This window comes from Dendropsophus ebraccatus, chromosome 7 (assembly GCF_027789765.1).
Source record: "Dendropsophus ebraccatus isolate aDenEbr1 chromosome 7, aDenEbr1.pat, whole genome shotgun sequence".
NCBI lineage: Eukaryota > Metazoa > Chordata > Amphibia > Anura > Hylidae > Dendropsophus > Dendropsophus ebraccatus.
The window spans coordinates 69,507,573-69,531,905 of NC_091460.1; the positions used below are offsets into that span (position 1 = coordinate 69,507,573).

Consider the following 24,333-nt stretch of genomic DNA (forward strand, 5'->3'; position numbering starts at 1 on the left):
CTGTTTGAAACAGAAAGCAGACGCATTTTTATAAACCTGAACAGCAATTGGATTTTTTAAAAATAAGATTTGATTTGTAGAATATGCTTTTACCCTATATTTTATGTGTTAGCACAAATATCTGTATAACTCCTAAGCAGCAGGATAACATTCTGCATAAATGGAAACTTCCATCCGATACATGTCAGATGTGTATGGGAAGAATGACAAATACTGATGGCAATAAGAGGAGAAATAAACCTATAGCTTACGTATAGTAGGTGTTTATTGGCTCGGTGTTCTTGGAGTGCATTGAATATTTTTATTATCCCATGACGAGCATTCTGCTGTCCAACCAGGTTCTGAAGTGCATCTGTAAGACAAACCATGGGAATTACATATCATCTTCTCTGGGTGACGGCTTCATAGCCCAACTTATACAAGCACTTGTTACTAGAAATAATTTCTGTTCTCATTTCCCAGAGGAGATGGAAGTGAAATAAGCTGCAGCTTAATCTGTTTTTAATTCACTTTAAACCCATCAGTCTGCCCTGAGAAGAGAGTCCTTACTTATATAGTGATTGTCTATGTAATTACCGGCAGCTCCGCACACTTCCTCTATTTATACCCCATTAAAGGAAAAGTATTCACAGAAAATGACATTATTTAAAGTGTCACTGTCATTGTAACTTTCAAAATCTAAGGCTGGGTTTACATATATCAGGTGTCCGGCGTCCTTATCTTGTGACAACTGATGCCACCACTAATGGCAGAAATACGTCGGTTGTCCTATCTTTTTTTACATTAAACATCAAGGCCAGGTGGCAAAACGCTCTGACGTACGGCGTGTCCAGGGATCTGGCGGCACTATTAACACACGGGATTTTTTAAACTGTCCCATTGAATTAATTGGGACCAGTTCAAAGATCCATTTCCTTTTGGCGCTTTTCTCCTGCGCCAGAGGGAAACGCCGCCAGATCACTAGGTAAACGTAAACACGGCCTAAATGAACAGTAGATGTGGTATGTGACACTTTAAATCAAGATCAGGTTAAGTGAAATATGCAGAAGCATACCTGGGTGGTAAGGCATCAGAGCAGTCCTCAGCAGCTAAGTAGTCATGGCTGGCGGGAAACATCTTTGGTGATCACGCCTTATCTTAGCATTGGAGCCAGTGTCCCTAAGCACCAGAAGGACGGCTCCTCTGTGACACTACTGGCTCCTATGCTAGGAAGAGTAGTGATTACCAAAGATGTTTTCCGCCAGCTATGAATACTTAGCTGGACTGCCCTGATGCCTACATAAGTATGATTTACGTTTTCGGGCCATATGGGTAACCTTGATAGTGATTACTTCTATGGCTGGAAACCACACAATTCTATCATGATTCCCATGATTATCATGTTACCTTTAAAGGGGTTATCTCACATTAGAAAATTTTGGACATGTTGCTGGCATATTAGACATAACATCTTATGCTTACCTCTCTATGCTCCTCTGGTGTCCCCAGCTGACTGCCACTTCAGAGACAAACTCGTTTTGGGAGTAATAGCCTGCTCAGCAGATCACTGGGCGTAGTGCTGTCCTGTCTCAGTCAGTGATTGGCTGAGCAAACTGTCACTTCTAAGTCAAGTTTGTCTCGGAAGTGGCGGTATCTGCAGTCAGCTGGAGACACCAGAGGAGTGTAGAGAGGTAAGCATAAGATGTTAGTTATGTTTTCTAATAGAGCAGCAACATGTTAAAAAAAAAAGTTTAACACCGCATAACCCCTTTTATTGCAGTCATAAACTACATTAAGCTCCATGCATGCCAAACCAGGTGGACACACACATCCACCTCTGATTTAAGGGGATGTGTACAGAATGTTTTCTACCACGTCTTCCCTAACAGTATGCATAATGTATGTTTACGCTTCTCCCTGGGTATGCCTGACCACGTTTTCTCTTATTAAGTTACAAGAACAAGTGGAAGATTTCCAGTGCAGCCATCAATGATCAGAGCACTGCCGGGAATGAATAGATGTGTCAGAACCACCACAGACATCTACTCACCAGGGATATTTTCAAGTAGTTTTTGCTGTGCTTTATGTTTGGTTTCCTGACACTGCAGCTCTGTTCTTGAGGTTTTTGGAGGAGCCAATTTTCCATTAGGCCAGAAAGCATCTCTGAACACATTGATATAGTACACCAGCATCTGCTCACTGAAAATCCAATTGACTGTGTCTCGGATCTGTCTGCATGAAATAAGCTGTATAAATCAACCACGTATATTATAGGAGACAATAACAGCTTCCACACTGCTTAGTCAGAAGTTGAAATATCAACAGATTAAGGGGTCAGTCACAATTTCTGCTCTGTGTGGAGGAAAAACATGTACGCATAGTAGTTAGTGGTATTGTTTTATAGTATTCTCAATCTGAATAGACATTCCTTCCTAAAAAAACAAAATTACAATAGTAAAACCCATAAAAACAAATAAAAACTCACAAATACATTGGAGCCTGTATGTTGTTTTGCGTTTCCTGCCCTGCCTAGCTTAATTGATAGTATTCCTATGTTTGCATATGGAGTTACCTGTCAAGACAGCAGGGGGGGCACCTACAATACGGGGAAACTGGGCAGGTATTCGAAAGATGTACAAATATTATGCACAAATATTGTGCACAATGTTCACCTAGATTTTAATTTATCACAGGTTTACAATGATAGAGGTAAGGTGTACACAACAAAAAATCATCAGTGCAGAAGAATATGCAATATGACTACTTACTTGTTTATGGTCCTTCCAAATGTAATCTGTACCAATGCTATCAGTGTTTTTCTTACCCACTTAAACACTGTAAGAAAACAGAAAGACGCTTTGCACTAAACTTGCGTAAATAGGACATTTTCATTCAGTGCAACAAATAATTCAAATACACAGAGGAAGACATGAAATGAATCCTCCAAATGAATCCGGACCCTGTATGTGTGTGATAACATAAATCCATAATCACTTTGCCCTGCAAACTACTACAACACATAATAATCTGCAGCCATCCTCCTCCAAAATGGATCAAGCAGACACTAGATCACTGCTGCTTTGCTCCCACATACAATAAGTGGGTTTTCCAATGTTCTGCTCATAAAAAAGGAAAGCCACACTACTGTACTGACAAAGAAAGCAAAGACTAAATTAGAATTAATGAGAATATGCTTTTATCATGAGCAGATTTTTACATTACAGATACGGAAAATGCCCACAATTGCTTCCATTGCAAAAACTGCATATAAATCATCCACGTGGACCAGAATGATTGATTTTTGAATAACAGTCAGTCTCTTCTCGGCACACAATGAATTTAAAATAGAATTGACTAGGTTTAATGTGCCGGTCATAGGATATAACCATGGCTCCCTTACCATCTGTCCTTTACACAGCTTCAAGTAGTGCTGTATACAGAATATGTGGCTGCAATACTGAGGATTCCCATGTGATGTTTGCATCTAATGTTTACATAAAAATCTGGGGACTCTCTGAAGCGAGTGGATGTGTGTAATGTTTAACTATAAAAACAATACTCACTTCCACGCAGCTCAAAAATTTCCACAATCAGCATGAAGCACGGCTCCGCCAAGGCATCTTTCTTCCCATCCACATCATCACCATAGTCAGATAAGTCACTGTCTTCTTCAGTTTCATCCTGTGTAGACAAGTGTTAATAAGACTGATCAGGCTCCACAAGTAAAAGGAAGTAAGGTATGGACAGAGCAAGCTGTGGAAACAAGTAAACTACAGTGTCAGCCCTAGAAAAGCCATCCAAGATGACAATGCATAGTAAGAACATAGAAAAATCAGTGTGAAGATCAATAAAAATGACAGGAACATAGCATTTAGTGTTACAGGAAAACTAGTTATATCATTTACAAAATCAAGGTGCCCTAGAAGCAATACTGCCATATATGCAGAGCTACAAACCATTTTCCAGTGGTATCATGCCGAAGCACGTGTTTTAATTAACTCCTTCATGACCAGACAATTCTTGTTTTGGTTCTGGTGCATTTTATAAAATTATAATCGCCATTCAGTATGTATAAAGAATGGTATAATATTAAAGCATGGGTCGTCGTTTCAAATGTGGAGATACCAAATACAGTGGTGCCCTGGCCGATTTACTTGCATCATTGTAAGGTTTTATTGCTTCATTGTAAGGTTAAAAGCAGCATCAGCTTACGATGCCTCTTACCTCAGTATGTCTTCTTACAGAGCCAAGGACTTCCACTGCTGCCAGCCTGCTTCATGGTCTCACTACTACACACTGCCACTTATCATATTGCGTGGAAGAGACAGTACCGTCTGCTAGCATTCCTACTGACCATCAGCCAGAAGCCCTATCACCCAGACCCTGTCTAATGAAGATACTGTACAGCATGTCACATCACACATAGAGCCCCGCACCACCTCATCCCAGCCACACGGCAAAAGGGCAGATTGGTTGGAATGAGGCCCATTAGTGATTGCAGTTACTAAGGGGTTAAAAGATAAAAACTACTAAAACATATTTTGAAAAAAAAGGATACAAACTACTGGAGCACATGAGTATAAACCTGTAAACTTGAATGAAAACTTAGTAGTTCTTCGTAGAGTCACTATACCCTGTTGTGAACTAATGTGAAGTAATAATGAAAACTCCATATGCCAGTCCAAACCGGCATATGGAGTCTTGTAAGCCATGCAATGTCACTGGAAGTTTATCTTGAAGCAGACTGTGTTAATGTGACAGATGTATGCAAATAACTAGCAGCTATGAATCACCAAGACGTAAACCTGGACACCATGAGTCACCATGATGGATCCACACATCAAAATAATTATACCCTGAGCATCACTATGACATAGAGCGGCATACACTGACGTAAACACATTACATACAACACTGACCCAGGTTTATCTATCTGGAATAGAGTCTATAAATCACATCCTAATGTGTCTGAAGCAGCTGCTCTAAAAGAGGAATTGTCAGCCTTACATTTATCGGATATTTCACATCATATATAAAATTCCCATTAACCCAGGAGGGGATCTATTCTCTGGAAAACTCGGCTCACTTGTGAGCGGGCATAGACACGTGGAGGAAATAGAAGTGCCTGGCTTGCAACTTAACCCCTTAGGGTACAAACCCACACACCGTATACGCAGCAGATACGCAACAAATACGCAGCAGATTTGATGGTACAGATTTGATGCTGTGTTCAGTTATTTAGATCTAATCTGCTGTGTATCGCAGCAGTAAATACGCTGCGTATACGGTGTGTGGGTTTATACCCTTAAGGACGGAGCCCAAAATGGCCTTAACAACCGGGACAATTTTCAATTTAGCGTTTTCGTTTTTTTCCTCCTCGTCTTCTAAGAGCCATAACTCTTATTTCTCTAGCTACTGGGCCATGTAAGGGCTTGCTTTTTTTCAGGAACAGGTGTACTTTGTAAAGGTGCCTTTTGATCCACCATACCAAGTATGATGAAACCCCAAAATATCATTTATAGGGTGAAATTGGGGAAAAATACCATTCTGCAAATTGTGGGGGGTTCCCTGTTTATGTAATGCAGTTTACACTAAAAGTGACATTTTATCTTTATTCTATAGGTCAGTCTGAATACAGCAATATGCATTTTACATAGCTTTTCTAATGTTTTACTATTTTTATTAACATTAAAACTTTTTTTTTTGCAAATAGGAGTGATTACAATGGTCCTATTGTGACTCTTCTAGCGTTTATTTTTTTACGTACGCAGCTGTATGGGGCGTCATTTTTTGCACCATGATCTCTAGTTTTTATTAATACCATATTTGTGTGGATGAGATTTTTAATCATTTTATTTTAAATAAAATGTAATAAAAATAATCAATCCAGGCTTTTTTTTTTACCGCTTTTTCTTTACGCTGTTCACCGTGCGGGAACAATATTGATTTTTTTTATTAGATTGGACGATAACTCACGCTACGTATATTATACGTTTATTTATTTATAAAATGGGAAAGGGGGGAGATTTAAACTTTTATTGGAGGAGGGGCTATGGTGTGTTTTATAAAACTTTTTTTTTATTATTATTTTTTCTTTACACTTTTTAATGTCCCCTTAGGGGACTTTAAAATTTTTACACTGGATTTCTTACACTGATCATTGCTATGCCATAGCATTGCATTGATCAGTGTCATCCATGATAATTGCATAGACCCTGCCTGTGCAGACTCTATACACTGATCACCGATTTGACTGCTGGGAGGAAGGTAAGGGACCTCCGGAAGTCAGATACAACGATCGGAACCCCGGCAGTCAAGCTGCGGGGGTCCAAATCGGTCAGTGACAGGAGCACAGCTGCAGCACACAGCAGGGGTTAATGGCGGGTGGCCGCTCGATAGCGGCGGCCCATCATTAACAGCGAGGACCTGGCTGCATATAGCAGCCGGTCCCCACATGCTTTGAAGGGAGTTCAGCTACTGACCTCACTTCAAAGCGCCGCTGGACTCCATGGCATACGGGTACATCATGGGTCCTTAAGTGACAGGATTCCATGATGTACCCGTACAGCATGGGTCCTTAAGAGGTTATAGGGGTATTCCACTCAAACAGAACTTTGATATGCTGCTGCTCATGGTGAGACTAACAATTCATTCCATACTTATCAGCTATTCAGACTCCTTCCTCCAATTTTGAGATGTTGCTTTCTGCTGAAGACACAAAAATCGGTGTGAGCTTTTCTCTCAGTCTTCCCCCTGCCTTCTGAGAAGTCCCTATCTGCAACTTTGTTATGCTGGGAGGAGTAATCACAGTGAGTTCATCAGCAACTTAACCTCAGATCAACTCCCCCAGCATTACATAGAAGCTACATAAAGCCAGCCAGGGACTTGTTTACATCGATCCTCTGAGAAGAAATGGGGGAGCAGGGGAAGACCGAGTGAAGGGCTCACACACAGATTTGTGTTTCTTCAGCACAAAGTAGTAGCATGGAACTGGGGGAAGGAGACTGAATAGATAACAACAAGTATGGAATAAATTGTTAGTCTCACCATAGGCATCAACATATCAAAAGTTATGTTTGAGTGGAATACCCCTTTAATCACAACTACTTGTCTACAATGACCAGAAAAGTTTTTGCTTGCTCACATGAAGTTTCCCCTTCCCTGCATGTTAGCAATAGGTAACGGCACAATGCCCCTTGTATAGCATGAAGCGGACCACTAGAGCTGTCATATAAGAGGGAAGTGGTTTGGGAGAGTTTATTGCTCAAGACTAGTTAAAACATGTCAAACGGATGTTTGGTATATAGCATATGTGAGTGACCAAAAACGTCTCAGTTATGCTGAATGAATGCAACCAAATCACCTGTAGACACAAAAACATGTTGTTGCGATCTGTGTACAACAAAGGAGTTGGTTCGTCAAGTTGGGCTCTTCTATGATCCTCATACTTCCTGCGAATATGACATATGGGGCTATATTTTGTTTAGTCTAGATTACTGTTAAAAAAAAACAGAATGCAATAGCAGTGCTGAAAATGGGCATTACAGGGTTTAACTCACTTTTAAGCCCTAACATTTTAGGCACCATGTCTATGTACTTAAAATCTCTAGAATGTATATATTACAACCACTGGATCAGCTTGTATTTCTTGCTAACATGAATATATAACAGCAACATACACCCATTACAAGTGGATAGTCAGACTTTACTGACCTCTTGGTGGGAGAAGAAATCTCCAGGAAGTCTTTCCAAAAACGATGAGAGTGAAAAGGAAGATTTTTTGCCCTGGACATCAATGACTTTCAGGTGCTCTGGAGATGGGCTCAGAAAGGCATAAAGCACCTCGCTCTGATACAGTCTTTCATCAGAAAGCAGCTTCTGTATAGAACATATCACATAGACACGTCATATCATAGACACTACTGGAATAGATTTTATATACAGCAACAAAAACAAAATGAGGACAAACTTCCCAAAGCTGCGGTGTGGATATGTATGGCTGAGATTGTGGGATTTAGCTGTCAGCAGAAAGATGTACAGGTACATGGCTTTATAGCCATGAAAATGTTACATAAAAAACAATCAAATATAAAATTAGATTTCAAATTGTCCCATCCTGGATCCCACAGAGATCTGTAGTTGTAATCTATTGGGAAACCTTTGAGCAAAAGTTAAATACCCCTGCAGCACCACCAGAGGGAAAATAAGGCAATGAGGCCAGGACACATGGACATGCCTCCCAGGTGCCTCCAGGTGCATGACGTGCTCTTCTATAGCCACAATGCATCAGGGTTCTAGAAAGAGGGTCCCTTACTTTATTAAAAGGGGTACTTCGGGCCAGGGTTATTTTTCTTGTATGGCTGAGGAGGGGGTGGATATAGAAGCGGCCGGTCACTCAGAGAACGGGGCAGCACAATCCGGGACTCGGAGCTGGAACCGGGAATGTAAGTGACCGGCGGCTTCTATATCCACCCCCTCCCTGGCCATACAAGAAAAATAACCCTGGCCCGGAGTACGCCTTTAACTATTAACGGGGTATTCCACTGAAACATGACTTCTGATATCTGATATGTTACTGCCCATGTATAACAAATTGTGTTGCTTCAGGAAATAAAGCTAACGGGTGGGGGTACATGAAATGACCAATCAGGGAGAAGCAATGCACGTTGGGAAATGTAGTTTCACAACCAACGTCATTTGAAAAATAGACCGGCTTTTAGAAAAATTTGTAACTGAGGAACAGCGGCAGCTAGAAGGACAGGAGTTGCCTCAAAATATTCAGAGGGTCTTCGTGAGACCAGCTAGGTTTGGAAGTATTTCATTTTTTTAACTTTTTTAGGTCCAATACCCCTTTAATAAAAGAAAGAAGCAAAAGACTTACCTGTAGGAAATTGTTTAACTGGGTCTTTGATTTCTCCAGAAACTTCTGGTCTATAGACTTGAAGGGAAGCTTACTGAGAGAAGGCAACTGAACCTTCTTCAATGAAGGAAAACACTAAGGTAAGGAGAAGTCCACATTAATTTTCATGAATCAAGTCTGCACTACCACAGAGGTACTGTTAGCTTGGTCTTATTTTAGTATTACAGGCTAAGGACACATCTGAAAATAAAAACACATTTTTTTATTCTTGCTTTGTATTTATAATAAAGCAAAAAGACTTCCTCCATAGGTCTTTATTAAAACACTTTTACTTCTAGTTTTAATTCAGCAGCTTATAAAGTTTGCTGTGGCTGCTTTCTCTCTGTACTTGTACACAGCCCAACTAATTGTTTCCTTAAAACAGCTTTGTTTCTGCTCCTCTCTCTATCTACAGCATGTATGGGCTGTCCGAAAAGGATTCTCTCCCTTCTGAGCTGGTGTACAACCCCCTCCCCCTTTTTGCAAGCTCTTTTATTACAAGAGTGAGAGACTTCTCTCTCTTTATTATGAGTAGCAGCTAAATTTATTTTACATTCAGGGGGGAAATAATCAGTGTATAAAATGAAACACCTGTAATATGACTGAATTGTGAAAATGTACTTAATTTGATTATGAAAGTTTCTGGAATGAAAACATTGGTGGCCTGTCTTCAAGATAGCTCAGTGTCTGGACTGTGTGGGTCATAAGGGTAAAGAATCTGTGCTTGCAGTGGCATCTTGGGCCCTTTAATGTTTATTCAGGCAAAGTAGTTTGTCCATATGTAGGGCTGGGTTTGGTAGTGCGGCTCAGCTCCAGTGACAGATGGAGGGACAAGCTGCTATGCCTGGCTAAATACTGAAGGGGCTGCAGTGCTTGCTAGTTAGGCTGATATCCTAAAAGTACGCTATCAATATTTTACTTCATAGGAGGTGTCTGCTCCTCCACTTACTGTATTACAGCACCCAGATGACCTATAATCCAGTTGCAGTCACGGTCACGCCTGCTATAGGAGAAATACTGAACATAGACACAGCAAACACAAGCTCATGCAGGATTTTAGATATTGGGTTCCCAACTCCCAATGAGATGCACTTTCATATCTGAACGAAGATATATTTTGTCGCTGTCATTGCCTTCCATGTGGGTCATAGCAATGAATGAAACAAATTCCTCTTGACCATGAATAGAAGGGTCTGTACTTTCCCTGCCATACGATGATACATCCAGACTAGCTCAGTACTCAGCAGATCAAACACTGTCTTTTCCACTACTGAAACAGTAGTAAATTGGATTTAAAGAAACACTGCACAAAAACCTAATATGTTATACCACAATGCAGGGTCTGAGGGGTGAAGCATGACACAGGGTGGTCTCAGAGATCCTTGTATCGTGCAGCAGCCCTCAGGTCCCTCTATTCTGACTCTACAACTTGTCTGTAAGCCTAAAGGCGCTTTTACCCGAACCAATTATCGCTAATGAGCGTTCCTAGCAATACTCACACAATAATCAGCCTATCGAGTCAATACCCGTTCATCAGTTGATTAGCCGGTAAAATCATCATTGGCTGCACATCCCTCTAAACAGGGGAAGTACGGCTGATAACTATGACTTTAAATAGCGGCATGACTAACTGTACCTTGTTAAGGCACTACAAGTGAGCACTGATCTCGCTGATCGGCGCTCGTTTCTGGCTGCACATTGGATCATCTAAAAGGACCCTAAGGTTTTTGAATCAGTCCCTTGTCTGTATTAAACCAGTACTTAGACAGAATTATGTGTCAGACAGTGTTCAACTCTACTGTAGAGACGTAGTACAAACCTTGTAAAAATGCACAGTACAGTAGGTGAAACGCATGATAACTTGCTAGAACTGTTCACAGGATATTAAAGCACATGGAGATGAAACATGGGAAGGAAAGGAGCTACTACATCACAGCTTGGGTACAGGAAGACATAAGGGACAAACTTAAAAAGCCAAAACACACAACATTACAACAAAAAATGTAAATGAATGAAAACCCCATTGTGAAACAGAAAGACCCTAATTGGCACAAAATAGTGGATACATTTTACCCAGATTGTGAATTAATATTCAACATATAAATCAGAGTAAAAAAGACGACATTATGCATTATTTCATTTTGAGTAAAACCTATAGCTGAACAGGTTGATACCTCACAAAGTTTTCTGTGCAGATTCTGAAATTCGCTTAATCTCCTCAGTACAGTCCAAGTCTTGTTGTCCGATTCTCCAGACTCTGGCAGACTTACTAATACAAAATACATTGGCATCTGTTCTCCATTCTCTTCAGACACCTGCAAAAAAAAAAAAAAAAAAAACACAGAACAGAGATGTTAAAAGATCAGAGGGTTGTATAAGCGACAAGAGTGTTCTCCCTGTCTGGTGGGAGCAGGTTACAGCTCTCCTACATCTGTAATCTTGTGAGTTGAAGGGTTTGCACCCCCTGCCTCTAAACTTTTGAAGTAAGAAATCTGTCTGCTTACGCATTAGTAGTTTGCCCCTACATTGGTATGTTTGCAGAAACTGATATTTGGAAGTCAAGGTGGGACAGAATAGGTAGGGATCACCAGGAGTTAAGCGGCTGCAATTTCCTTTTTTGTCATTTAGAAAAACATTTAAAAACTAAATAGCTAAGCAGAATTTTTAGAAACCGGCTCATAGACAATTGAGAGATAGAGATAAGTGAACCCTGACCACGCTCATTGCCGGACGAACCAGAGAGTGCAGCACCTGATTATCAGTGGATGAAGAAGTTGAACTTAGCTCTAAGACTGCTGGAAGACATGAATACAGCCATAGGCTATATCTATGTTTTCCAGGCAACCTTAGGGCTGCATCCAACTTCTTCAGCCACCGGTAATCAAATGCTGTACGTCCAGTTTCGGACAAACCAGAGGGTGCTCATGGTTCACTCACCTCTGGTAACAGACAATCAACATGTGCAATCCACATGTTGTTTCCCACAACAGCAAGCACCAGTGGACGGCCTGGCTGGCCCCTAGACATTAAAGTGGGCACAGATCCCACTGATCTTTATAGAAAACCTGCCTAGAGAAAGCAACCAATATTTCTCATGTTTGCAGTTTCTAGCCTCCAAATAATGAAATACTCAGTGAGACCTTATTTATCTGGTTCTGAAATATCCTAGAGAGACTACTTCCATAGAACAGTTCTCTAGTTGGCCATTCATTTAATGAAGAAAAACATTTCCAATAATTTTCCTTGTTATAAAAGGTCACCTGAATAATACATGGTAATGATGATGTGGAAGAAAGCTTTATTTCACAATTAGACCAAAGGTCTCTGTAAATTACCACGTAAATGATCTTTAGGTTATATGTGTCTTTCCCTGCACATTATAACTATTGTGATAAATGTGGCCTCATTACCAATGCAGCTGAACACGTTCCAAAAGCCAATGGTGTGTGTTATAGGTCTAATATTAGCATGATAACACCCCCACGCAAGAGGACATATAGTACGGGGTTGGGATACAGTAAGCAATACAGACATAAACCCTTTCAATTGGTAGAGATGGTCCCTATACTGTCTCTATGTCTAAAATGGAGTAAGATGAAAAGCGATTAGATACTTGTCCTCATATATGTACATTATTTCAAATGTGGGTGAAGTCTACAGCTACACAGGAATAATTCAGCTTCAGGAGAAGACAGCTGGCTGTCAGAGACAGCAGGACTCTCCAGAGAGAAGACAGAGACTGTCACCAACTCTGCCCTCCCGATTGCTATATACTGAAAGCTTACAGTGTACAGCCCAACAGCAGCTATGAGGCTTCCTGCTTCCATCCCAATGATCAGATGATCCCCAGGTGGTAGCTGCAGGAGCTGCTGGGTCTTGACAGACTAGCTCTGAAAAAAGTGTTATGGGGGGGCTGTATTTCTTTTGTAACTAAGGCTACTAACACAGCCACTACTACAGGGAGAATGCAATAAAAAAAAAAAAAAAAAGTAAACTGAACACACACACACACTTCTTAAAGGGGGCACACTGTGTCAAATATATAAAAGTAAAGTCAAAACAAAATAAGTTAATAATACATACTAAATCACAGACACAGTAATTCGAAAAAGAAACTCAAGGATCCAGAGATAGGGGTTTACATCTGGACCAGAGTGATAAATCTTCAAAAGTGGACTTCAGAAGCAACTTAAATTAATTTTTTCAGCTCTTTATGCTTTCCAATTCCTTCATAAATTATACAAGCATGATGGAATTGGCAGGTGCCCTTAACGCACGCAGAGCACCAGCGACCTGTTTCCTGGGATGCGGGAATGCATTAATGTGAAATGGATGTGGGAGGAACTGATGAACCATTCCATTACTATGCAGCACTTCTCCGTTTCAAGCACTAATGATACCAGGATACATCTCTGCCCAATCTTTTATATTACACGAATCATAACTGAAAAAAGGCCATACTGAACCATTGGTTTCCCTGACTCTTCCACCTATTTATACATGATCGCCTTAAAATATATTAATGGTGCGTTCACACCTACAGGATCTGCAGCTGATTTTCTGCAGCAGATTTCATTTAAATAACTGAACACAGCATCAAATCTGCTGCAGATCTGCTGCAGATTCTGTAGGTGTGAACGCACCCTAAGAGACTAAATAAAGTTTGGGGGAAGTGTTTGAACCCAAGAACAAGAGGACACAGTGAGAGGTTAGTTGGGGGTAAAGAAAATATTACTTTACTCAAAGAGTAGTAGATGCTTGAAACAAACTTCCAGCAGATGTGGTTGGTAAATCTATAATAAACAGAATGTAAGCATGCCTGGGATAAACATATATGTATCCTGAGATTATCAGAAGGGAAATACTAAAAGGGCAGACTAGATGGACCAGGTGCATATTTCTCCCTAAAATCTTCTATGTTTCTATGTAACCATTCCTGCTGTATAGAGAGAAAAAACAGCCAGCCAGGGAGCTGTTTACATAAGCCATCTCAGAAGGGAGGTGGAGGCGGAGAAAACAGCTAACAAACTATTTTCTATGTCTTTAGCTAAAAGCAGTAGATCACAACTAAGGGAAGGTGACAGAAAAGTTAATGACATGTATAGAATAAATTGTTAGTCTCCAGTAGGGGGATGATTCAACACATATTTTACCTTACCGGATAAACCCTTTAACCCCTAGACAACCCTGGGCGTACTGGTACGTCCTGGACCGACTAGGGGTGTTCAGAGCGGGGCCACGCGCCGGCCCTGCTCTAAATCGCCACGATCCCGGGTGCGGCTTGTAACCCGGGACCACAGCTATTAGCAGGCACGGTCCGATTGCCGTGGCCACTAAGTAGTCAGATGCAGCTGCATCTGATTAATCAAAGTTGACAGCTGCATCTGACTACTACTTGAAGCCTTATCCCTGGTGTCTAGTGGGGGGATCGTCACCCTGCGATGCAATCGCGGAGGGGCGATCCCTGTGTCCTTACCTGGCCGGGGTCTGCGCTGTAATGGCACTGATCCCGGCTCGGCACTCGGTTGTTTTCAGCTGCAGCAGCCGAAAGCAATCGAGTGCTGATCTCATTGATATTTGCAGTATATAGATCTCAACGAGAGATCAGTGAACTTATATTAGAAGTCCCCTAGAGGGGCTTCTAGTATAAGTTGGAAAAAAAAGGGGGTTTATTAATAAAAAGCCCCCTCCCCTAATAAGTTTGAATCACCCCCCTTTCCCCATGTTATAAATAAAAATAAATAAACAAACATTTAAAAAATTTTAATAAAAAGCGATCAAAAAGTCGCATATGCACAATCAAAGTACCCCAGAGAGATGCCACATTCTGTTTGATCAAATAGTTTGCAAAAAACCTCCTTTAAAAAAAAATCTTTAGAACAGGTTTTTATTGTGTGTACGCTGGAAGGAAGTATGTGCAGTAAGTCCTGACACTTGCAGGTTGCTGTTAAACTTTTCTGTTTTTGAATGGGAAACATTGTTCTGGTCTTGAGCTGGTTAATTACATTCAAAGATAACTCTGTCGATATGTTCACACTAAGAAATAGGTGGGGAACTCCAAGCGGAATCAGTGCTTAATTTTACAGGCATTTCATTTGAAATTCTACTTCTAAAATGTGTACAGAGCAATGTTCCATTGTATTCAATGGGATCTTAAATCTGTTGTTCACACTGACGAATTTGCGCAGCGAATGTTCCACCGTGGATACACTTTCCACCCAAAGAATTGACATGTCAATGCTTTGGCAGATTCTGCTAGAGAAATTCCATAGAAGTCGTTCAGCCTTTGAATTTCCGCTAGCATTCCATTCGGATTCTACTCGAATTCCGCTCCTAGTCCCTCAGAGCTAAAGAGGAGGAAATTTCAATCAGAAAACGTTCCACTTTCATTTCCTTGCCTATTCCTCAGTGTGATTATACCCTAAAGTGCAATGTTCCCATCTCTTACCCCACAACTCACCTCACTGATGTTGATTAGTGCCCGCCACATACCAAGATTCTCACACCACAAATCAGTCCGAGAGATATGAAGATCAAGATCACTTTGCTCTTTCTCCATTAGAACTATTTCATCCTTTAACTTGGATATGATCTATTGTAAAAAATAATAAAATAAATGTGTCAGCAGAAGAAGCCTAAACCGACAGAACAGAACAGAAATATCTGGATACATTGATCTAGCATTGAAGACATCAAGAACAAGTATTTTGTGAACAGAATTAGCTGGTGGCAGGGGTAAATAGATAGTGACTAGTGATGAGCATGGTAGTTCAACTTTGACAGAACTTTATTTTTTTTTTTTAATCTGGTTCAGGTGACCAAACCTTAACAACCATGGGTTGCTCATTGTGACTTTTGTTGGTTCATTGCGGCGAAGCAACAAAATGAACAACAGTCTGGCCCCCAGGGGTCTAAGTGAGGGTGCTCAGCATCCCCATTTAACCCCCTGGGAGCCAGACTGAGGGGGGGGGGGGAAGAGTCTCTCTTTTCTATTGCGGCTGTAGAAACCTATCTTAAGGTACCATGATGGTGGCTGCTGCTAGAAGGAAGCTGCTAGGTGTTATAGTGACAGCTTGGCCATCCTCCTCCTTACTGGAGCCAGAAACGGTGCATGTACACACTACAATATTAGAGAAATGGAGCATATTTGATCCCTAATCTCTTGCCTGGCACAAGGCACTATGGGGTGCACAGCACTAAACACCATCTCTATGGAGATAAAGGCGTCTTGGCAGACCCCACAGACCTAAAGAGATAATGAAAATTCTATCATAATTCACTAAATATTTTTAATTAAATAAAGAAAAGGTAATTGGTTCCTTATAACATGAATTACAATGCACCACGGCAAACCAATAACTATGGAAACATGGCACCAGGATTCAGCTTCATTCGCCTGTCATTAGTAGGGCCTCAGCCGTTTCCATGGCACCACATGGGATTCAGCCACTTTGAATTTATAAAATTTCATAGCTCCAAATGCAACAGAATGACGAAATAGAATAAATCCTATTCAGTAATGTGGCCTATTGAAGTCTACAGGAAAACAGCCACCAGTGCACACTTTGTATAGACATCAGTAACGGTTCTCTACTTCTACTTCTTAATAACATTTCCAGTTATTAAAGGCCGAGCTGTCTGGAGATAGTCATGTACACATAGTGACTGTAGTATTTCTGGTCTTCTTAGACAGCTGCCAACAAGTAACAAAAAATAAAACTGGTCCTTTTAACCCCTTCGGGACCAGGCTAATTTTCGTTTTTGCGTTTTCGTTTTTTCCTCCTTGTGCTTAAAAGGCCATAGCACTTGCATTTTTACACCTACAGACCCACATGAGCCCTTATTTTTTGCGTCCCTAATTGTAATTTGCAATGACAGACTGAAATTTTGCATAAAATATGCTGCGAAACCAGAAAAAAATTATATGCGCAGTGAAATAAAAATAAAAATTCTTTTTCTTTGGGGGGATTGTGTTTTTACACCGTATGTCCTATGGAAAAACTGACATGTTTTATATGTTCCTCAAGTCGTTATGATTAAAACGATATGTATCATGTATAACTTTTCTTTTATCTAATGGCCTGTAAAAAATTCAAACCATTGTTAACAAAAATATGTTCCTTAAAACCGCTCCATTCCCAGGCTTATAGCGCTTTTATCCTTTGGTCTATGGGGCTGTGTGAGGTGTCATTTTTTGCGCCATGATGAGTTCTTTCTATCGGTACCTTGATTGCGCATATGCGACTTTTTGATCGCTTTTTATTAAATTTTTTCTTGATTTGATGCGACCAAAAATGCGCAATTTTGCACTTTGGGATATTTTTGCGCTTACGCCGTTTACCGTGCGAGATCAGGAATGTGATTAATTAATAGTTCGGGCGATTACACACGCGGCGATAGCAAATATGTTTATTTATTTACTTTTATTTATAACCTGGAAAAAGGGGGGTGATTCAGACTTTTATTAGGGGAGGGGTCTTTTTATTGACAACAACACTTTATTTTATTTTTTTTACACATATACTAGAAGCCCCCCTGGGGGACTTCTAGTATATGCACTTTGATCTCTTATTGAGATCTTTGCTGTATAGTTATACAGCAAAGATCAATGAGATAGGCACTCGTTTGCTTTCGGCTGCTGCAGCCGAAAACAAACAAGTGCCGAGTCGGGGACGGCGCCATCTTGGAGTGGTCCTCGGCCGGCTTCAGTAACGGAGATCGCTCCCCCGGCGCAGCTGCCGGGGGTGTCCCGTCCTCTCCCCGGCAGCGCGCGCATCACACAGCTCCTAGTGCCGCCTTGGGCCCTGACTTCCGGTACTGGGAGCGCACGGATCGGAAGTCAGGGCCCAGGCGGCACTAGGAGCTGTGTGATGCGCGCGCTGCCGGGGAGAGGACGGGACACCCCCGGCAGCTGCACATCAGCTGGAGGCAGCAGAAGGAGAGAGAATCGACGGGGGAACGCAGGGTAGGTGAGTTGTATTTTGTTATTTTTGTGTTATTTACTGACTGGGGGGACCATCTATAAGGGAGGGGGGAAAGAGGGGGACCATCTATAAGGGAGGGGGGAAAGAGGGGGACGATCTATAAGGGAGGGGGGAAAGATGGGGACCATCTATAAGGGAGGGGGGAAAGAGGGGGACCATCTATAAAGGGGGGAAAGAGGGTAACCATCTATAGAGGGGGAAAGAGGGGGACCATCTATAGAGGGGGAAAGAGGGTGACCATCTATAGAGGGGGAAAGAGGGTGACCATCTATAGAGGGGGAAAGAGGGAGACCATCTATAGAGGGGGAAAGAGGGAGACCATCTATAGAGGGGGAAAGAGGGAGACCATCTATAGAGGGGGGAAGAGGGAGACCATCTATAAGGGGGGAAGAGGGGGACCATCTATACAGGGGGAAAGAAGGGGACCATCTATACAGGGGGAAAGAAGGGGACCATGTATAAAGGGGGAAAGAGGGGGGCCATCTATAAGGGGGGAAAGAGGGGGACAATCTATAGAGGGGGACCATCTATAAAGGGGGACCATCTCCTATAGGATTAGCACCCTCCTCTCCTGACATCCTCTGTGCTGCTGGGACCTCCCCTATAGATCAGCACCCTCTTCTCCTGACATTCTCTGTGCTGCTCGGACCTCTCCTATAAGATCAGCACCCTCCTCTCCTGACATCCTCTGTGCTGCTGTGACCTCTCCTATAAGATCAGCACCCTCCTCTCCTGACATCCTATGTGCTGCTGTGAACCTGGGGCAACATCAGGGGACCAGGTGAGGTGGCAATATGTTTATTGGGGGCAGTGGAGGTGGGGTGGGCAATGCTTACTGGGGGTAGCAGCAAGGGACCAAACATTATGTTTATTGGGGCCAGCAGGGAGGGGAGGCAGGCAGTGTTTATTGGGGACAGGGGGGGCGCAGTAGCAGATTATAATGTGGGCGAATTGACTGGGGGGGGCCAGGTTGGGTGGACAGCCCGGGGCCCAGGGTACATTTAATCCGCCACTGGTTAAAGCGACTCTGTTCCCACAATCTGACCCCCGCAAACCACTTGTACCTTCGGATAGCTGCTTTTAATCCAAGATCTGTCCTGGGGTCTGTTCGGCAGGTGATGCAGTTATTGTCCTACGGGATTATCTGTGCCCTAACTTTGCACCACCCCTCCGTCCCTCCTACCCACCCTCTTCATCATTAGGAATGCCACTGAAATATTTTCTCCTGTCTGAACATTGCACAGGTGATTAAAGATCCAGCCCATGTGCTGTGCTGACACAGGTGGGGAATAGGAGACAATCTGCCTGGAGCATTCCGAATAATGAGGAGGGCGGGGAGGAAAGACTGAGAGGGTGTGCCAGCCTAATGCATACACAATCTAGGCCATGGCCGTTGGGCACAGTGCTGCAATTTTTTACGTTTTTTTAAGCACAATACCTGCCTCACCTGCCGAGTGGACCCCAGGACAGATCTTGGATACAGATGGTCCGAACCCGCCGAGGTTTGGGTTCGGCTGAACCCGAACGCTCGGCATCGGATTACCGCTGTCTGCCCGCTCCGTGCAGATTAAAAGCAGCTATCCGAAGGTACAAGTGGTTTGGGGGGGGGGTCAGATTGTGGGTACAGACTCGCTTTAAGCACTGAAGCCACCATTCATAGACTAATGAAAGTCACAGAGATGGACAGGTGAGTCTATCATCTATTAATCACAGGTTAGTGGGATGTTGTCTTCTGTTTCACACTGAACAAAGGACCCACTAATCTTGTCCTTGTTGTAGAAAAGTGAGGATTTTGTATTGGAAAAAAAATCTTATTGCTCTGCCATGCCAATATTCCTAAAAGCATTGTGATAACACAGTAATAAATGCATAGATATAATAGAGTTTCAATAAGAAAAGCAGATGAGCTGTAGCATGTACCTTCTTGTCAGGCTTAGGGGCATTAATAATGGAGCTCAGAGCCTGTCTCTTGTAATCTAGTTTCTCTGTAAGCTGGCGAAGTTTGTTAACAGCATAGCTGGCCTGCTCCGTGATGCCGCTACTGCATTCATCCAGGATGCCTTCTCCACCATCACACGCCTGCATCTAAACCAGGAAATAACGTGCTGTACAAGTTACAACGTTTTTTAAAAACTATCCATATCAGACCATAGTGTTCTTCTGTAACATGTATTTGGTCTCTTTTCCAGAACCCAGCTTCCTACAGCAACCTCCCCTATTGCTATCTTCTATGGAGACCAAGCAAGCTGAGCCAAGCTCCATCCACCCTCAGCTAAAAATGGCACTAAGAGCTGTGTGTTCCCAATGTCATTTCTATGTTGCCCCTTTAAAAATCACCTCAGCATGATGAAGAATACAGGGGAAAAAAACAGGCTCTTAATGCAGATACCAGCAGCAGAGATAAAGAAAAGCACTGTAGAATCACATTCACATCACATCATGTTCTGCTGGTATTCCTGTGTGAATAGTCTCAGGACTGGGTCTAAATAAAGACACAGATTTCTGTTCTAAAGATAACAAGTGAGATCGTTGGAGGCATAGAGACTGAAGCCATGCCAAGCACTCCATATAAATCACACTGGGATATCACAATCCAATTTTTACTCACACACTGGATTTCTTTTGATAAAAAATCTTATAACTAATGGAAGATCTTGATACATTCAAATATCACTCTGTGACGTCACAATGTAGCAAAAACTTAAATCCACTTTTTCTGAATAAAATAAGGCTTTGTTCCCACTGTGTAATATCATCTGGGAAGGTAGCTGTCTATTAAACAGCGCCTTTCGAAGCTGATCTCTTAATGATGTTGTTGCTATGCTTTATTACACTTCTCAGACTGCTCCTGTCTGTTGTGTTCATTTGATGTTATCATTGTCTTGAGAGACTGTCCGACTTTATGTCATGTAACTGTGCATAAAATTTATGTCCGAATGACTGCAAACAAAGCATTATTGGGAGCTTCTGATGTAGAGCAGATGCAGCTTTAAACCATGAACACAATGATCAGACAACAGAAAAGCATTAATAATTCATGGTGATGTATAAGAGGATCTTTAATATTACATGAAATGTAATGTGTGCATTTCCCCATGTTCATATTATTGAGTGATCTCGTGTGGGAGTGCTAACCATGCACTCACCGATTCATCCTTGTCATCAGAGGCACACGAGCAGGTGGATTTGTCTTCCTTACGGATCAGCTGATCATACAAATCGCTGACAATGAACGAGGGGTAGAACCTGTCCTTTAGAGTCTCGTACACATCAGCCTGAATCTTGATGAACACCTCAATGCCTTTGTTGCCGACAAGACTCTGCTGGATCTCTTTGTAAAGTGCTTTCTCCACTTGGATTTCTCGGCTCTCCACAAAGTAGTTCTGGTAGATTTCACCCACCAACTGAGGTATTTCAGACTAGAAAGGAAAACAAAGCATAAGTACTGTCCTAGACCAAGCTAATCTATACAGTCAGGCTAACATAAGGTAAAAGTTCTACATAACAGCAGCCAAATAACTGATGATGGAACTTTCCAATAATGTAGTTAGTTCCAAAGCACAACCTATTTTAAGGCTAGGATAACATCTGTATCAGGGGGGCAGTTTGAGGACTCCATCACAGAAAAAAAGGAACCAGGCGGTCTGTTGCACAGTGAACATAAGCCGTTCCTGAATGATCATAATGTCTATAAATGGAGTCCATCTGGTTTCCTTGTAATTACCATTTATTTAGCAGGATTTGATCATGATTTAGTTAGATTCTGCTAAATAAACGGAATTTTTGATGGAGCCCCCGAAACCTAAAAGCCTAAAATGTCTCCTTTGTAAGTCTTGTCTTTTTTTATGCTTAGGCTAGGCCTTCACTGCGACTATGGTCACAACACAGGTCATGCAGCCAAAGATCACCATGTTGTGCTTTCTGAATGGTGCTGCATCACAGCTATTGTAAGTCAATAGGGTCACACTGCAATCTGCAAAACTCAACAAATGGCATTAATTCATCCCAGATGGGTTTTGGTTTCATGGCCACTTGTGGCCCACAATATGACCTTATTCATATAAATTAGCTGTGACAAGTGTGACACAGAGGTCTCTTTCCATGCAACCCATGTTGTGGCCAAAGTTGCCATGTAGCTATAGCCCTAGAAACAAACTGGGGTGAATAGTGAGGCTCTAGACTTATCTATAAGACCAGCAGGAGCAGATTGGCTCAATAGAGTAAGGGCCCTCTTCCACCGGACGATTATCGTTCGCATAATCGTTACTGATTAACAATCTCAAACGACCACTATTGCGAAAGACCTGAAAACGTTCACTCATTTCCATGGAACGATAATCGTTACTTATGATCGTATTTGCGATCGTTTTTTCTTCGCTATTTCGTTCGTATCTACTGCGAACGACGTCTTATTCAATGCGAACGTTTTGCGAACGAGCAGCAATAAAAATAGGTCCAGGTCTTATAAAGCGATCATCGATTTCTCGTTCGGTTCTTAATCGTTAACTGCATTTCAACCGAACGATTATTGTTTAGATCTGAACGATTTAACGATAATCTGAACAATAATCGTCCGGTGGAATAGGGCCCTTACAATGGACTCTTAAATGGTCCAAAATACGATCTCTTATGGAAAACTTTGGTTTCAATTAGTTGCCACTAGTGTTTTTTTCCCCCCTTACTGACCGATTCAGGAATAACCTATCAGACCTAACAAATAATACATCCCAAGTGTGCTATGCTAACATTTATAATGAAGTTGATTCCTCAGAATAGCTTCCTCTGGTGGGCTCATGGTACCCCAATCTGACTGGGAAAACAAGAACATGCTACTACATTTCTCCAGGGCCCTTACATAACACCTTCTCTTTCTCATTAGTTCCTGGTTTTTACAATTCAGAAGGCACAAATAATTTAATGAAAACATGTTTAAGAGAATTTACTAGGCTTTACAGTGTTTTCAGACCTGCCCAATTTATAAGAAAAAAGAACTGAGGGCAAAACAAGGTACCTGGTATAGTAAACAATAGCATTCCCATTATGTGTGTCATGTATGTTTAACATACATTCTGGGAAAGCTCCCAACATGCTAATTGTGTCCACAGTCCTCTCTTTTTTATCTTATACTCTGTAAAAGCTAGAGAATAGCACAGTAGATTATTTCATACACACAAGCAGGGCCGCCGATAGGGCAGTACAAGTGGTACTGCCGTATGGGGCCCGAACCCTAAGAGACATGGGGGGGCGCCGGCCGCCGCCCCACGTCCGCTACGCTAGGGGGGCCCCCTTGCCACCTGTTTTTGAGCATCCCGAGAAGCTGCGGCCGCGCAGCTTCTCAGGATGCACTGATCGCTTCGATGTTCCGCCCACACAGTGAGCGGGCGGAACATTAAAGCGATCAGAATACAGGAGCAGGACCTGTCAGCGTCCTACTCCTGTATTCCCTCCCATAGGCTGCTGGCACTTCATACCAGCAGCCTATGGGAGGCCGGGCCGTGACCTCTCCGGCAGGCGTGATGATGTGACGTCATCACGCCTGACGGAAGTCCCGTCCCTGCGGCTCGCAAGATGGAGCCCGAAGAGGAGGAACAGCTGCTGCCTGCACAGCGCGGATTAGGTGAGTAGGATGCTTGTTTTTTTAGGGGCACCTCTGGGGGCATTATTAGTGTATGGGGGCACCTCTGGGGGCATTATTAGTGTATGGGGGCATTATTAGTATATGGGGGCACCTCTGGGGGCATTATTAGTATATGGGGGCACCTCTGAGGGCATTATTAGTATATGGGGGCACCTCTGGGGGCATTATTAGTGTATGGGGGCACCTCTGGGGGCATTATTAGTTCATGGGGGCACCTCTGGGGGCATTATTAGTTCATGGGGGCACCTCTGGGGGCATTATTAGTTCACGGGGGCACCTCTGGGGACATTATTAGTATATGGGGGCACCTCTGGGGGCATTATTAGTTCATGGGGCCACCTCTGGGGGCATTATTAGTTCATGGGGCCACCTCTGGGGGCATTATTAGTTCATGGGGCCACCTCTGGGGGCATTATTAGCTCATGGGGGTACCTCTGGGGGCATTATTAGTTCATGGGGGCCACCTCTAGGGGCATTATTAGCTCATGGGGGCACAGCTGGGAATCCTACATACAGGGGGCACAGCAGGGGATCCTACATACAGGGGGCACAGCAGGGGATCCTACATACAGGGGGCATCCCACATTCCTACTTGCTTTACTGCACATAACACCAAACAGCGCAGTTACTTTGGGAGCCTACAGGGGGAGAAAGGAAAGGAAGCTGCTAGAAATGTGCGGAGCCTAAATTGTTTGTCTCGCAGGTTCTGAAAAGATGAAACATATCTGGAAGAAATCATCATGGAGGACTGGGCCGGATGGAGAGGAAAAGGGAAAGTGACACCTCAGATCAAAGAAGACATCACCTGTGAGTCACTGAATGACACTTTTCTT

The 24,333-nt window shown here is 42.5% G+C and overlaps 1 protein-coding gene across 3 annotated transcripts in view; it reads right to left on the minus strand.

Moving 5' to 3' along the window:
- SNX25 (sorting nexin 25) overlaps window positions 1-24,333 on the minus strand; it is a 117,279-nt gene that overhangs the window by 1,243 nt on the left and 91,703 nt on the right. For all 3 annotated transcript variants that reach the window (XM_069977729.1, XM_069977732.1, XM_069977730.1), the window contains 10 exons: window positions 21,009-21,281; window positions 19,783-19,947; window positions 15,339-15,470; window positions 11,053-11,193; window positions 8,861-8,974; window positions 7,693-7,857; window positions 3,543-3,660; window positions 2,748-2,814; window positions 2,030-2,211; window positions 252-352 (listed from right to left, as the gene is read on the minus strand). In XM_069977729.1, coding sequence (XP_069833830.1) covers window positions 252-352; window positions 2,030-2,211; window positions 2,748-2,814; window positions 3,543-3,660; window positions 7,693-7,857; window positions 8,861-8,974; window positions 11,053-11,193; window positions 15,339-15,470; window positions 19,783-19,947; window positions 21,009-21,281 — 1,458 coding nt within the window. The remainder of the gene's footprint in view (window positions 1-251; window positions 353-2,029; window positions 2,212-2,747; window positions 2,815-3,542; window positions 3,661-7,692; window positions 7,858-8,860; window positions 8,975-11,052; window positions 11,194-15,338; window positions 15,471-19,782; window positions 19,948-21,008; window positions 21,282-24,333) is intronic.